Genomic DNA, 13,287 nt, shown 5'->3' with positions numbered 1-13,287 from the left:
GCACGGCGAGGAGAAAGTCTCCCCACGGTGGGCAGGGCCAGCGGAGGCCCAATCAGTCTGAAGGGGGGAGGGGTGCTTTGCTGCGGCAGCGGAAGCAACGCTCCCGATTGAGCCCCCTCAGTGTCAGCGCAAGAAGTGGCTCTGGGGGCTTTTCGGAGCGACTCCGCCTCGGCTGCAGGTACTTTGGCGGGGGAGTAGGGGAGGGCTGGGCCTGGCAACGGCACTCCACGGAGATGTGTTCTAGCGAAGCGACTGGTCCGATAATGAGCTAGCCCTCTTCCCTCACGGCGGCCACCGGTTTTTTTTTTTTTTACTTCTCGCTGAACATCCGGGTCCCTGGCCCTGCGCCTCAGTTTCACGTCGTGATCGGAGAGGGAGGAGAGGCGGGCCCTAGCCACCAGGGATTAGCCACTACCCGTTTTCCCATTGGTAGTCAGGCGTAGCCTGTGCGGGCTTTCCTATTGGTGGGCAGTTGTGCTCTGCTGTGTATTGGATTGGCCAGCCATGGAAAGACGCGCCCTTCCCATTGGCTGCTGAGAGGAGGCTGGCCTTAGCCTGCCCATGCTTGTCGGCAGAGCTCCTGCTGGCTTTCCTAAACTGCTGCCTCCAGATGTTTTGCACCATGACGTCCAGCGGTCAGGGATTATGGGAGTTATAGTCCAAGACATCTGGAGGGCATCAGGTTGGGAAAAGCTGGCATATGGGAAGAGGAAAACTCCATTCTCATCAGCCAAAGAGGTGTCTAGAGCAGCCTCCCTCAACCTGGTGCCCTCCAGGAGTTTTGGACTCCCAGCTCCCAAGATCCCTAGCCAGCATGGCCAGTGGTCAGGAATTCTGAGAGTTGTAGTCCAAAACATCTGGAGGGTTCCAGGTTGGGGAAGGATGGCCTAGGGAGATGCTCCTGCGTGGTTTCTGTCAGTGTGCCTGCTGCCACCATCCACATAAAGGTTAACCAGATTGCAACTGTCTCAAGAGCAAGAAGTTAAGCAGTGTTTAAGCGGAGGCTGCATTAGCCCAACTATCTTAAGCAACATTGTCTTCCTCCTGATCTTAGGCCTTTCCCAGTGGCAGCTACTGCCCAGTGGGGCTGATGACACAGAAGGCAGGACAGTTAACAGGTGGAATCCCAGGTCGCAAGGGACAGAGCCAATGAAATGGTACAGAAAAGACAGATAGGCCAGTAAATAAATTAAGATCTTGTGTGCAAAGGGTAGGGGTGGGGATCCATGCAACACTAGGGAAAAACAGCAGTATGTAGTGAGGCTGTTCCGCCTCCACTGCTGTGCAAGAAGTGGGCCCCACTTTTGTTCTAAAAGTAACCCTGGAAATGAGCAAAAATGGTAGTTTCTTGACAGGTCAAGGGAGCTCCCTTTTACAACCTCCACTTACCTTCCTTGTCCCGGAAATAGGTGTTTCCGCTCATTTCAGGGAAGTTTTAGAAGTGCTAAAGCCCTGTTGCGTGAGCAGTGGGTCCTGCAAATGCACAAACATAATAGGATATTATCCACACTCCTTAGATCCCACATTTTTCAGTTTCAGCACCAGCCCGTTGATAGAACATGCATATTGAGGCTGGGATTTAAAAACATTAAACAAAAATTTTCAGAAAGAAAATATAGGGAAAGACAGAAGGGGGAGGCCTGCAGCAGGGTTGATGGAATGGCCCTGCTGTCCTTCTCATCTTCAGTTCAGCCTGCTGGAATTAGGAGTGGGGGGATCCTTGGACACCCCCTGCAGTGCAAACACACCATGAGCATTCCCATGCCCCCCAGGATGGCAGGTTAAAAAAAGGGAGGGGGATAAGGAAAAATATAGCAACGGACTGAGATCTCCCCACCATCACATTGAAAAAACAGTGAGATGTGAGTGAGACTCCTATCCTTCAGTCATTCTCCTAGCGCCCAAGACTAACAGGTTAAAAAATGGGAAAATATGGGGAAACAAATAATGAGGGGTTGGGGAAATGCCACACCCACATACAATCGCTTCTGTACTCCAGGTGCCCGATGTTTTTTTTAAAAAACACACATCTATATTAAAAACAATGTAGTGAGGGGCTTCTGCACCCGCCCACACACATTAAAACTCACAAAGAAAGGAACCCAGCATCCTGCTTGCAGCATTGAATGGACACTGAAGGGAGAGAAGAGACTGCTCAGAGGAGCTCTAAGTGCAAGTTGCTCTCTGAGGTGGGTTGGTGTTGCCCAGTCTCCCCTGTTCAGTGAGCTGATGCTGATCCAGCTAGGTCATTACCTAATCTGACTAACAGCAATTCTATAAAGTCTTGGGCAGAGAAATTGACACCCTTCTCATCCCTGCTACCAAAGATCCTTTTTAAACCTAGCTCCTCAATTAATTGCATCTTATTGGGTGTAGGTCAGTGTCTACCATCAGTATAAAGGAGGCTCATTATGCATAATTGTGGCTGTCCAGGACACCGCATGTCCTACGATGGCAAATGATCACAATTTTAGTCATACAGATTTCAGAACAGAAGCCATGTTTGTCCAACGTTAAGACCCAATAATCTGTGGCACCTTAAAGACTAACTAGATTTTAGTAGCATGGGATTTTGTTTGTACAGAGTTAATAAACACCCAACTGTGAGACTTACTTCTATCCTGTAACTTGAGAAGCCAGGCAATGCCACAAAATTATTTGGGCAGGGCTGGAAACAGAAGTGCAAACTTTATGTAGCATTTTTCCATGGTACAACCCTAACCCTCCTACCCTGCATTTGTGAACCCCAGAACTGGGACCCCTCTCCTATCGCATCCCAGAAGAGCCTATAAAAGGAATAAAAGAAGTAGCAGCATTGACTGCCCAGGCAGGCAGATGGCAGGCCAGCCACTGAGGCATCACTCACCATCTCATCTGGCTTAGAAACATAGGAAATTGCCTTACATTGAATCAGACAAATGGGCCATCTAGCCCAGTATTGTCAACACTGACTGGTAACAGCTCTCCGGGATTTCAGGCAGGAGTCTTTCCTAGCTGTACTTGGAGATGCTGGGAATTGAACCTGGGGCCTTCTGCATGCAAAGTGTATGCTCTCCCACTGAGTTACAGTCCCTCTCCTTCTTTTGTGCTTGGAGACCACATGGGGCATGAAGATGCTGATGAAACCTGGCAAAAGAGCCTCTTTCTCTATCTCAGGATACTGCTGTGAAAATTACATCTGCAAGCTACTGCCACTCCTTTCCTGCTTCAGCTCTCACAGCTCTGTTTCCTGGCAGCTCATTTCTGGTTCTGCCCCAGGAAGAAGGGCAGCCACAGAAACAGAACAAGCATAGGGATGACTATGCTTCACTATATAGGCAACCAGACTGAGAGCAGCTCTAGTCAAGAGGCTCACAGTGCCATCTCAACTGTGGGAAAATATCCTGAAGGCTTATGCTCCAATTATCCAGTAAGGGCATATGTTTCATCATATGTGGATACAGGAAATCAGAACATAAAACAGTAGGCAACTGACAGCTGCTTAAAACTGACAGTCCCATAGAATGGCAACCCCTCCCCAATTTCTTACCTTAAAAAGAATGGAATGTTTCTACTCCATTACATCACTGTTTATTAGCAAAAAGTGTATGATCAGGAGTCTTGTGCAGGCATCCCAATTCTATTCCATCCCAAGAAAATTTAAACTTTTTGAGTGTTACGTACCTTGACTAGCCAACCTCTCGCTCTCTCTGGTTTGCATTTTTCATATCCCCCTAATCTTTCAATATTTTACTTCTGTTTTCCTATTTTTTAAAATGGGGGCCCATGGGTGATCCTGGGATATGTATGGAGTGTTCTCAGAGCCCACAACACCTTCCTAATTTTTTCTGGGTTTTCCAATGTTTAAATTATTTTTCTTTCTTTTTCTGTTCTTTTAACCTGGTGTCCTTGGGTGTGTGAAAATGAACATACAAGTCTGGGGTGTCCAGAGAGCCCTTTGACCTTCATTATTTTTTTAATTTTAAAAAATTGAATTCTTAAAAACTCCTTTTTATTGTTAAACCCCAGCATCATTTGCGTGTTCCGTGCAATGGATTGCTGGTGGAACAGACAAATATGGTTTCCAAGGAAAGATTTCCTGTGGGGTTGTGTCAATTGCCCCACCAATCCTCTGCTTTGCATTCATGGTCTTCAGGTTACTCACCTCAGTTTGCCTTTTCTGTGTAATGCATTACTGCTGGAGTAGAAAAATGAGGGTTCGAAAGACTGCCACCACTGAGTTGGATTTGTACTTAGACCCAGTGTAAGGCAGCTTACTATATAATTTCTGCAGTGCTGCTTGTTTGTCTTTCCAGTGTGAAGGCAAATGAGGTACATTTTAAAGAGGGTTCATTTACCTGAGACCTCAGTTTTGTTATTTCTTCAGGGCGGCTATGTGGCAATTTAAAAAACAAAACAAACAATGATCAAAGTTGGTTTGATATCCTGGTTTGTTAATCTAATCAGCCTCCCTAACCTGGCGCCCTCCAGATGTGTTGGACTACAACTCCCAGCAACCATCTTGTGGCTGAAACAAAAGTGAAAGCAAAAGTTTTCACTCTCTTCCTACTTGCATGTAAAAGAGGAATGGGGAGAAGGAGCATCCGTCTTTTAGAATGACCTAGTTCGCATGACATGATAACCCACTGTGGGTTAATTTACCTGCTGTTGTGTTGTGCTGGGCACCTGTGGGCACCATATTTGCATGGTCCTCTTGGGCACCCAGCTTGCCATGGGTTGTCATGCTAACCCAGGTAGCAGGGGTTGTTTGAACCAGCCCAATATCTTTGAAACAAGCCTAGAAGTGCCTTTATTTTCCCAGATGGCTTGTAACTGATCGCAAAACCTTGGATTTGGGGCTCCCTGCTTATGGTTAGGCAGTGTATTTGTGACACAATTTTTAAGATAAATATTGTCATTATTCTTCAGGTGTACTTCTGTAAGATGGGAACACTAATTGCACTTATTGGAATCTGGTTCAGCTTCTCCCTTGTAAAGGGAGATTCCAAAGCAGTTACAACATCCTTGACTACTAAGTGGCTTTCCACTCCTTTATTACTTGAAGCAAGGTAAGAATGTTGGCTGGGTGTTGTTGTTTTTCAAATTGCTTTACAGACATAATTTCAGTAACCCATCGAAGAGTCTTGTAATGTAGACTAGTATGATCTACAAGCCCATGATCTACAAATGAGGAGGGCTGAGGATACCCAGTAAATTCATAGCTGAATGAAATTTGTAGCAGTATCTTCCTCAATCACAGTCTGTTTTCTTAAGAGCTATGCTGCAACAGTTTTTTTAATTAAAAAAAAAATAATGTAATGCTTCCTCTCTTTCTTCAGTGAATTTTTAGCAGAAGACAATCAAGATAAATTTTGGAATTTTGTTGAAACCTGTCAAGGCTTTGGATCATCTAACCATGATGGTAATCATCACCTTCCTTGATTGCTTTGTTAATTAGCGATATTTTGCGCTGAACATTAGAATTGTTCGTAAAGACTCTTCAGTATAAGTGACAAACATTAAGAACTGATTTTTCTCTGTTTCCATTTGCAGCATAGCATTAAATATAATGAGAGCCAGTGTGGTGTAGTGGCGAGAGTGTTGGACTGGGAGCCAGGAGATCCGGGTTCTAGTCCCCACTCAGCCATAGAAGCTCACTGGGTGACTTCGGGCCAGTCACAGACTCTCAGCCCAGCCTACCTCATAAGGTTGTTGTTGTGAGGATAAAATGGAGAGGAGGGGGATTATGTACGCCACCTTGGGTTCCTTGAAGAGGAAAAAAGGTGGGATATAAATGTAATAAATAAATAAATAAATGAATGAATGAATATAAACACGTCTTCTTCTTTGAAATTCTTCCCCCAGTAGATTAAAAATGGTAAGTTGTTAGAGCTGATGCAGATATAACTTTGTCATTTAAGGTACAACTTGGTGACTGTCCAAGCCAAACGCTAGTCACCAGTCATATACTGTGCTCTAGTGGAGACTCAATAAACCAGTGGTCTATTTGGGAATTTGAAAAACTGCTCTGGGCACCATTACAAAATGGCTCCCATGAAGAATGTGGCTCTTGCATAATGGTTGCCTCGCTAGTTAAAAGAAGTGGGAGGGAGAAATAGCGTGGCAAAAGGGTAGAGGCATGAGAAAGAGCGAGGTTAGGAGGTGAGATAAACAGCAAGTTAAAGAGGTGAGGGAGAGAAATAGCAAGGCAAGAGGCTGGGAGTCAAGAGGAATACATGATAAAGGGGTGAGTGGGAGAGAGAGAGCAAGGCTAGGGACAGGAAAGGGAGAGAAATAGCAAGGAAAGGGTTTGGGAGAAATAACAAAGCTATGTATAATTGTTAGAAAGTTGTATTTTCATATGTAGGCATTTCATTAGTATTCATTGGTGTGGATGTATACAAATCCATGTACGTATATTAAAAAGGGGGCAGCGTTGCATGTGCCACATTGGGGACTCCTGCAGTAAACGTTCTGTGTTGTGGCCTTACCTAGGTTTGTGAAAACAGGGAGTTGTCCAGCCGCTGGCAGGCAACAGTACATAGATAATGGGCTGAATTCACCTTGCTGAGTCTCAGGTGGTATGAGGCTGCTGTAAGGGATCATGAGCAGGCTGTAGGACAGGGGTGCAGAACCTCTTTCAGCCCAAGAGCTGAATTCCATTTCAGAGAAACCTTTGGGGGCTGCATTCCAGTGGCGAGCAGGGCCAAAAGCAAAAGGGGGCAGGACCAAAAATACCAGCATTTCTTCACTCAAAGTTCTTGCTATCAGTAACTAAGCTTTAGGAGAGGAATTTCAGCTTTTCAGAATGGGGGGAAAAAACTGCAGAAAAGTTGGGAAACCACCAAATGATTGGTGATTAGGGAAAGGGGTGTGACCAGGGAAAAGGACGTAGCCATCCGGGGAACCCTGGAGGGCTGGATTGAGGCCTCTGGCCCCTGGGCCTGAGGTTTATTTTATTTATTTCATTTCTGTACTGCCCAATAGCCAAAGTTATCTAGGCGGTTCACAAAAATTAAAGGTTCTGCACTCCTTCCTTCTCATAGGCTAATTCCCCCGTCTTTTACATCTGCATCAGTGCTTGACTACCTTTCCAGCTGTTACTTTGTAATTAGGTGCGTGTATGAGTATATCTTGTAATTATCCTGCTACATTTGGGAACCGGATCAGTAAACAGGATTCAACACAGTTTACTGGTCTGGTTCCGAAATGTAGCAGGATAATTAATAATGACTAAAAACACTACAGTCTCATTTTGGCAAGCACAGTGGAAAGCCTCTGAATGTAGCAGTGTTTCACAGCTGTGGATCCACATTTTGAATATGTGATAGGTAGTATAAAGGTGACAAACGTAAAGGCCTGGTTCAGGTGTGAGTTCCCAGGTTTAGATGTAATAGGAAACTTTGGCTTAATAGAAGTTAGGGTCTTTGTGCTGAAGTCAGCGTATGACAGGAGGAAGGGAAGGCAGAGTGATCTGCCTCAATGCCTGTTTGCAGTGTGATAAACCATGGTTTCTGAAGCCTTGAACAATTAAGTGAAAATGGGCCACTGACTCTGAAATAAGCCTAGCATCAGGGCTACTGAAATGTGGAAGTATTTGGTATTGCACAAATGGATTAGAGCATAATGTCTAATGACTGTAATTTGTTTTTAATATATTGTTTCAAAAGGGTAGTTACTGGAGGCATGTCATTGCTAATTAAATATACATCATTTTGTGGTATTACTATTAAACTGCTTACAGTTGAAGAGATCTCCTAAAACAGATCACAGGTCTGTTGACACACTGCAAAAGTCATGTCCAGAATGGACCTGAACTCTGAATAGATCTTAAATGTGCTTATATGCATGGCTGTTGTAGTAGTGACTACCATGTTACTCCAGTGAGTCTGAATGGACAAGTTCAGAGAGGCAGAGCATGCAAGACTAGAGAAAAATAGCCTAAGATCAGAATATTTCTGGAAGCAATATATTGTGTTATTGACAATCTTGTAGACATATGTTTCCAACTTGCATAGGGTGGTGCAAGTTGGAAATATATGTGATGACTTGGTCTGTTTGGAATTGCTTGCCTGTTGCAAATAGTTACAGTATGAACCATAACGATTTTAGGTGATAATTTTTAAAACCACTTTCCTGTTGCAATAAAAACTAAATAATTTATGTTGTGGGTTGGCAGGTACTGATTATTCCTCTTACTATGCAATGCTACAAGCAGCTTCCCAGAATCTTTCACCTTTGCAACAGAACTTGTTGAAATTTGCCTTGTCTTTACGTTCTTATTCAGCTACAGTTCAAGCCTTTCAGCAGGTTAGTACAAAGCTTTGGGAACTTTTCTGATAATTGTGATTCATACAGAGAGTAGTAATGTGAAAGGAAATGGCAGGTATCTTCTCTTCTTGATCTAGCAACTTACCTTTGCACTTGACCCTACTACTTTATTGACGGTAACTAAATTTACTGCTTATGTCAGGGTTGGCAATATCACATTGAGGTGGTGGGTGATGCACCTCTGCCTCCCCCCCTCCAGTTCTTGATTGCCTGCCAGTCCAGACATGGAGATCAGATTTGTCTTCGAAGCCTCTGCAGTCTTCTACTTCTTGCCTGTTAGCCCAGGGAAGCATGGGTACCTTTCCTTTTTTTTAAGTTACATTTCAATTTTTTCCCATTTTGCAAGCGCAAAGAGAACTTCTCAAACATCCTGCCCACCACTTTGCTCTCTCCATATTAGTACTTTCCCTCCATCCCTTGCTAGCTCCTAAACTCACATTATAGATAAATACAAAAGAAGACTGAGAGAAAGAAAAGAGAGAGGGGAGGAAAGGAAAGGGCTTTTAAGATTATTCTTTTGTCTTCCATGTAGCTCCAAGACCAGTGAGTTACCTTGATTGATTATAGAATGGAGTGTTCTTTATTTTGTGTGGTATGTGTTGATTCTGTCTTCCTTGCTGGTCTCCATCTGGGCTGGAAGCAGAAAAACAGTACAAGTGCTCTCATTCCCCAAATCCTGGCCAGCCTTTCACTATTAATCAGTGGCTATCCTGCTGTTCATTTATATTGGTTTATACCAATATAAAGGTCTAGACCATGTTGTAATGTTGTTATTACCATGATGTGATTTATTTTTTCCCCTAATGGAGGTTGTCATATTATAACAGATACATTTTAATACAGATAGCAGCTGATGAACCCCCACCAGAAGGATGTAATGCATTCTTTGTTGTCCATGGAGAGAAGACTTGTGAATCTGACAAACTTGAAGGACTTCTACAGACAGCTTCAGAAAGGTTGTTTTATTTTGTACCAAACCATCCACTATTCTACCAATCTCATTTTGTTAAAATGAGGCAATTTGAAGAAGCTGCCAGTTACTACATAGAAATGAATTTTTGGAAACAAAATCTAATAGTAAGCAAGTCCTTATAATGTATTATTGGTTAATATGGGTGTCTTGAAATTACTTGCAAAACATGGAAGTGTTCTTGAAGTGAATAGGTGTTCATCAATGATGTTAGGGTTGTGGCACCAAATTACAGTGTTTAGTCTCTTATTTTTCTTCTTAGTTTTCTGGAGAACATAGCAGATATGGAAAAGATCTGTCTAACAGTGTTGGAAATTTTTAATATGAGAACTAAAACATGGGGATTGTTCAAAGAGAATAAATAATTGGGATAATTTTTTGACATCAGTGGCTGCTTTTTTCAAGTTCCTCAGTCTGTTTGCCTTAGCAAGCAAACCTACTCACTGGCTTTTCCCTATATAGTGCTACAATGATAGTTTACACCAAAAAAACAGCTTTGGCTTATCAAAATCTTTTTTTTAAAGATGTTTGGTGTTTTACAGAATGCTTTCAGAAAGAATAATCAGTAATAACATTTACACCTGTTTACAAAATAAAACCAAAATGGGCCGTATTGCCTCGACTTCATTTGTGTCTAAGGCATCATTCATGTCTACATGAATCAAGTACATTTTCTGTCTGGAAACATACATTCTAATGAGAGGCTTTACTTTCCAAAAGGGAGAAGAGATGGTGCCATTTTGGGCATTCATTCAGCTCCTTATTTGTGGGAAACAGCATAGTTGGGTTGAAGCTCCAAGCGGACGTCTTATTTTAAATCTTCTTGGTGAATCACCTTTGACTGATGCAAGCCTCAGAGGTAGCAGAATAGGAGTAGTGTCCAATGGTGCCTGGTGCTAGTGCTTCCTCAAGTAACCAGAAACTAGCCCAAACACTCATTTTTGCAACAGGGTGTGTCTGCGGATCTTGTGAAAGGGAGCTCTGCTGACCTGTCCTGGAAAGGAGCGTTTTGGCTTGTTTCTCGGGTTGCTTTAGGAAGTGCTAATTTCCTGTTGTCCTGGCAGTTGGTCCTGCATGCACAACAGAATGAGTGGAGGCACAGTGGCAGTACTGAATACTGCTCATCAGTAACATTTGTGTAGCATTCTCATGTGTTCAACATGCTTCACATGTATTATCTAGTCTTGTTAAAGGACAGCATTTGTGTGTTTGTGTTGCTCTAGGCCAAAGCCTTTTATGTTCAAAGGGGACCACAAGTATCCCGTTTCAGACCTTGAAAGTCCTGTTGTAATAATGTATGCTGAGATTGGCTCTGAGGAGTTATCTAGATTCCACAAACTACTTGTAACAAAAGCCAATGCAGGAGAAGTCACCTACGTCCTTAGGCATTACGTTGCTGTAAGTACCAATATGATGTAGAAAAAAGGCCATGTGATTTTTCTAGTGTTCTACAGGAACAGTGTTCAAAATTTTTATCTACTTAACTTTTTAAGATCTAAAATTGAAGATGCAGTTTTTGTAAAGTGGGGTGATTTTTGTTGAGCCAGATGATGAGAAATGCTTACAATATTGCAATATTTGTGTGTCTTGAAAGGGGGCTTCCTTTTATGAATATTCACAAAGATGATAACTTCCTCTGTTCATACAAGGCAACTGTGAAATTGAATCCAGGCTGAATGTCATTAAAGCCCTGGAACCTGTTGACACTCAATTTAGAGAGGCATCAGATTCTGGGTATTTCTGGTTGGAGTCGTCCTTTCGTTCGTTCGTTCATTTGTTCAGGTATTCTTACTGCCCCTTTTGGCTCTTGAGGCATTTCCTTTGCTTTTGCATTCAGTTTTATTAGCCAGCTGCCAAAAACAATCCCTCTTCTCAGTGGGTGGATAGAGAGAGGAGCAGTAATCTTGCTGCCCCGAGTTGCAGGTTGCCATCTGTCCAAGAAGTAGACATAAGTCGCACAGTATGCATCATACTGTTCCTACCTGGAGGGATGTCACCCTTTGCCACTCTCAATCCAATATCTATATGTTGTCAGAAGTACCTGGGTAGAAGTCGAGGTGGCCAGAAAGCATTAGAACTAAGTTTCCAGATCAGTAGATAGCAGCATCTTTTTCCTCCTGAGAGGTATTGCCAAGAAAGCAGGAGTTACTATACCTTGTTGTACAGAAGCTACTCTTTTCATCTTCCTATCAGTGGCAGTTCTGCAACTTCCTTACCTGAAGAGGTGGCGGCGGGGGGAATGTGTGAGCCGCAACACTTTCAGGCACTTAGTACATGGAGAGGTTTAAAGCAGGTTGGTCCAGGTGCCAGCAACCCCTGATCTGGCAAAATTGGGAAAGGTAAACCTTGCAAATGTCTTGTTGGGGCAATGTTACTTTGGTTTTACCTTTTCTTGTAGAATCCAAGTAAAGAAAGAGTCTACCTGTCGGGCTATGGAGTGGAGCTGGCCATTAAAAGCACAGAATATAAGGCCAAGGATGATACCCAGGTGAAAGGTGAATTCTTACCTTAAAGAGTAGATGGAATATGCACCAAAGCTTTTCTTAATTCCCTTCCTACTCAATCACTATTGTCTGATTTAGGATTGAATTAGTCTTTCAGGGTACATTAACAGCATACTGCTTAATCTCAAATGTATTTGTATACCACCTTTCCACAATAAAATTGCACTCAAGGCAGTTTACAGCAAACTAAGTAACAACAATAAATGATAAACCATTAAGTAGCAGTGTCCTAGGTATAGAGCAAATGTGTTACCTTTGATTTTCCTGTCAGTCTGAAACCAGTCACATGTTGCCAGGAGCCACTGAGGTTAGACTGGGGAACTTTTGGATCTGTCCTCTGCTGTGTGGTAAACTCCCAAGGGCTGAAGGTCAGGAGGTGTCTTCAGGGTGAGACTACCCACACAGGCAGCCTGTTATAGTTCTGCCTTGTCAAGGAAGGAATGAAGATTGTGTCTGGCTCCTTGACTCTGTGTGGACTTACTTTCTGCCTTGTTGTTGCCTTGCCATGTGCAGGATTTCCCCTAAGGCCCCTGTCTCAGAGTCTTGACTCATGCTTCCTGCTCTGGTTTCCTCTCAAGGCTACCCAAGGCCTAACATTAGACACATATGCTTAACTGCCCCCTTTTCCAAGAATAAAACTTTAGCACATGAAAAGCAGCACATTTCCCAAATAAAGGGAAATCTTTACTAATTATTAGCTGTTACTTATAACATTTTTTTAAAATTTGAAGATATAACAGGGAATGTGCTGGATCTACAGAGTGTTCTGCTTGGTTGTTAAGCAAAAATGTGCCATGAATAGCCCAGCCTTTCTAATTTTGTCTGAGGCAGAATGAGGAGTGTCAACACCATTCTGGTCCTTTTATGCAATGAGTGACTTCTGATCATTGGGGAAAGTACTTGACATCAGCTCCCTATAGATCCAAAGGGCTGGGTTGTGGGGAGATGTCTGGGAGGCAGAAGGGAACAATCATGAAGGATGTGGGGCTTATGGACTCTCCCATCTACTTTAGGATGTGGTCCTGACAGTGGCAGTGGAGAGCAGCTCCACAATCTGCAGTGGATGCTAGGAGCAGCATTATCAGACCCTTAATGAATGTATTGGATTCTCAGGGGATGTGGCTACTATCCCTCACCAGGACCATAACACTTTGGCACCTGTTTCAGAAATTGCAGTGATCCAAATCATAGAAATAGCTCATTCTTGTGAATGTGTGAGATATTAATATTGGCTTGCATCCAACCCTCATGCGATGAGACTTTGCCATCCTATTCTCCTCCCTCCAGCCCCCCCCCCTTGCCCCAAATCTGCTTTGGATAGTTCCCCATCCCTCTGAAGAAGATTTGGAGGGTGCACAGGGAGGGGGAAGGAGAAACCAGTCTGACAGCAGTTCCTTTCTGCTGGCAGAACAACGCCATTGGATACAATCCTTTGTGTGCTGAAACGCGGCAAAACTAATCAGTCCCTTTATTATTAATAGTATGCTGAGTAGCATCATAATC

At 43.3% G+C, this 13,287-nt stretch overlaps 1 protein-coding gene across 4 annotated transcripts in view; it reads left to right on the top strand.

Moving 5' to 3' along the window:
• The first annotated feature begins 54 nt into the window (after nt 1-54).
• UGGT1 (UDP-glucose glycoprotein glucosyltransferase 1) overlaps nt 55-13,287 on the top strand; it is a 72,586-nt gene continuing 59,353 nt past the window's right edge. For 2 of the 4 annotated variants that reach the window (XM_084846716.1, XM_084846715.1), the window contains exons 1-7: nt 55-178; nt 4,909-5,048; nt 5,319-5,401; nt 8,159-8,289; nt 9,154-9,266; nt 10,504-10,678; nt 11,679-11,775. In XM_084846716.1, the coding sequence (XP_084702842.1) occupies nt 4,924-5,048; nt 5,319-5,401; nt 8,159-8,289; nt 9,154-9,266; nt 10,504-10,678; nt 11,679-11,775 (724 nt within the window). In that variant the 5' untranslated portion in view covers nt 55-178; nt 4,909-4,923. Of the gene's footprint in view, nt 179-4,908; nt 5,049-5,318; nt 5,402-5,625; nt 5,763-8,158; nt 8,290-9,153; nt 9,267-10,503; nt 10,679-11,678; nt 11,776-13,287 lie in introns of those variants that run through there. The other 2 variants (XM_084846718.1, XM_084846717.1) reach the window with 2 other exon arrangements.

The sequence above is a fragment of the Heloderma suspectum genome, chromosome 3 (assembly GCF_057233095.1).
Source record: "Heloderma suspectum isolate Gila_16-S chromosome 3, 16-S_ref, whole genome shotgun sequence".
Taxonomy (NCBI): Eukaryota; Metazoa; Chordata; class Lepidosauria; order Squamata; family Helodermatidae; genus Heloderma; species Heloderma suspectum.
This window is presented reverse-complemented; position numbering and strand designations above follow the sequence as displayed.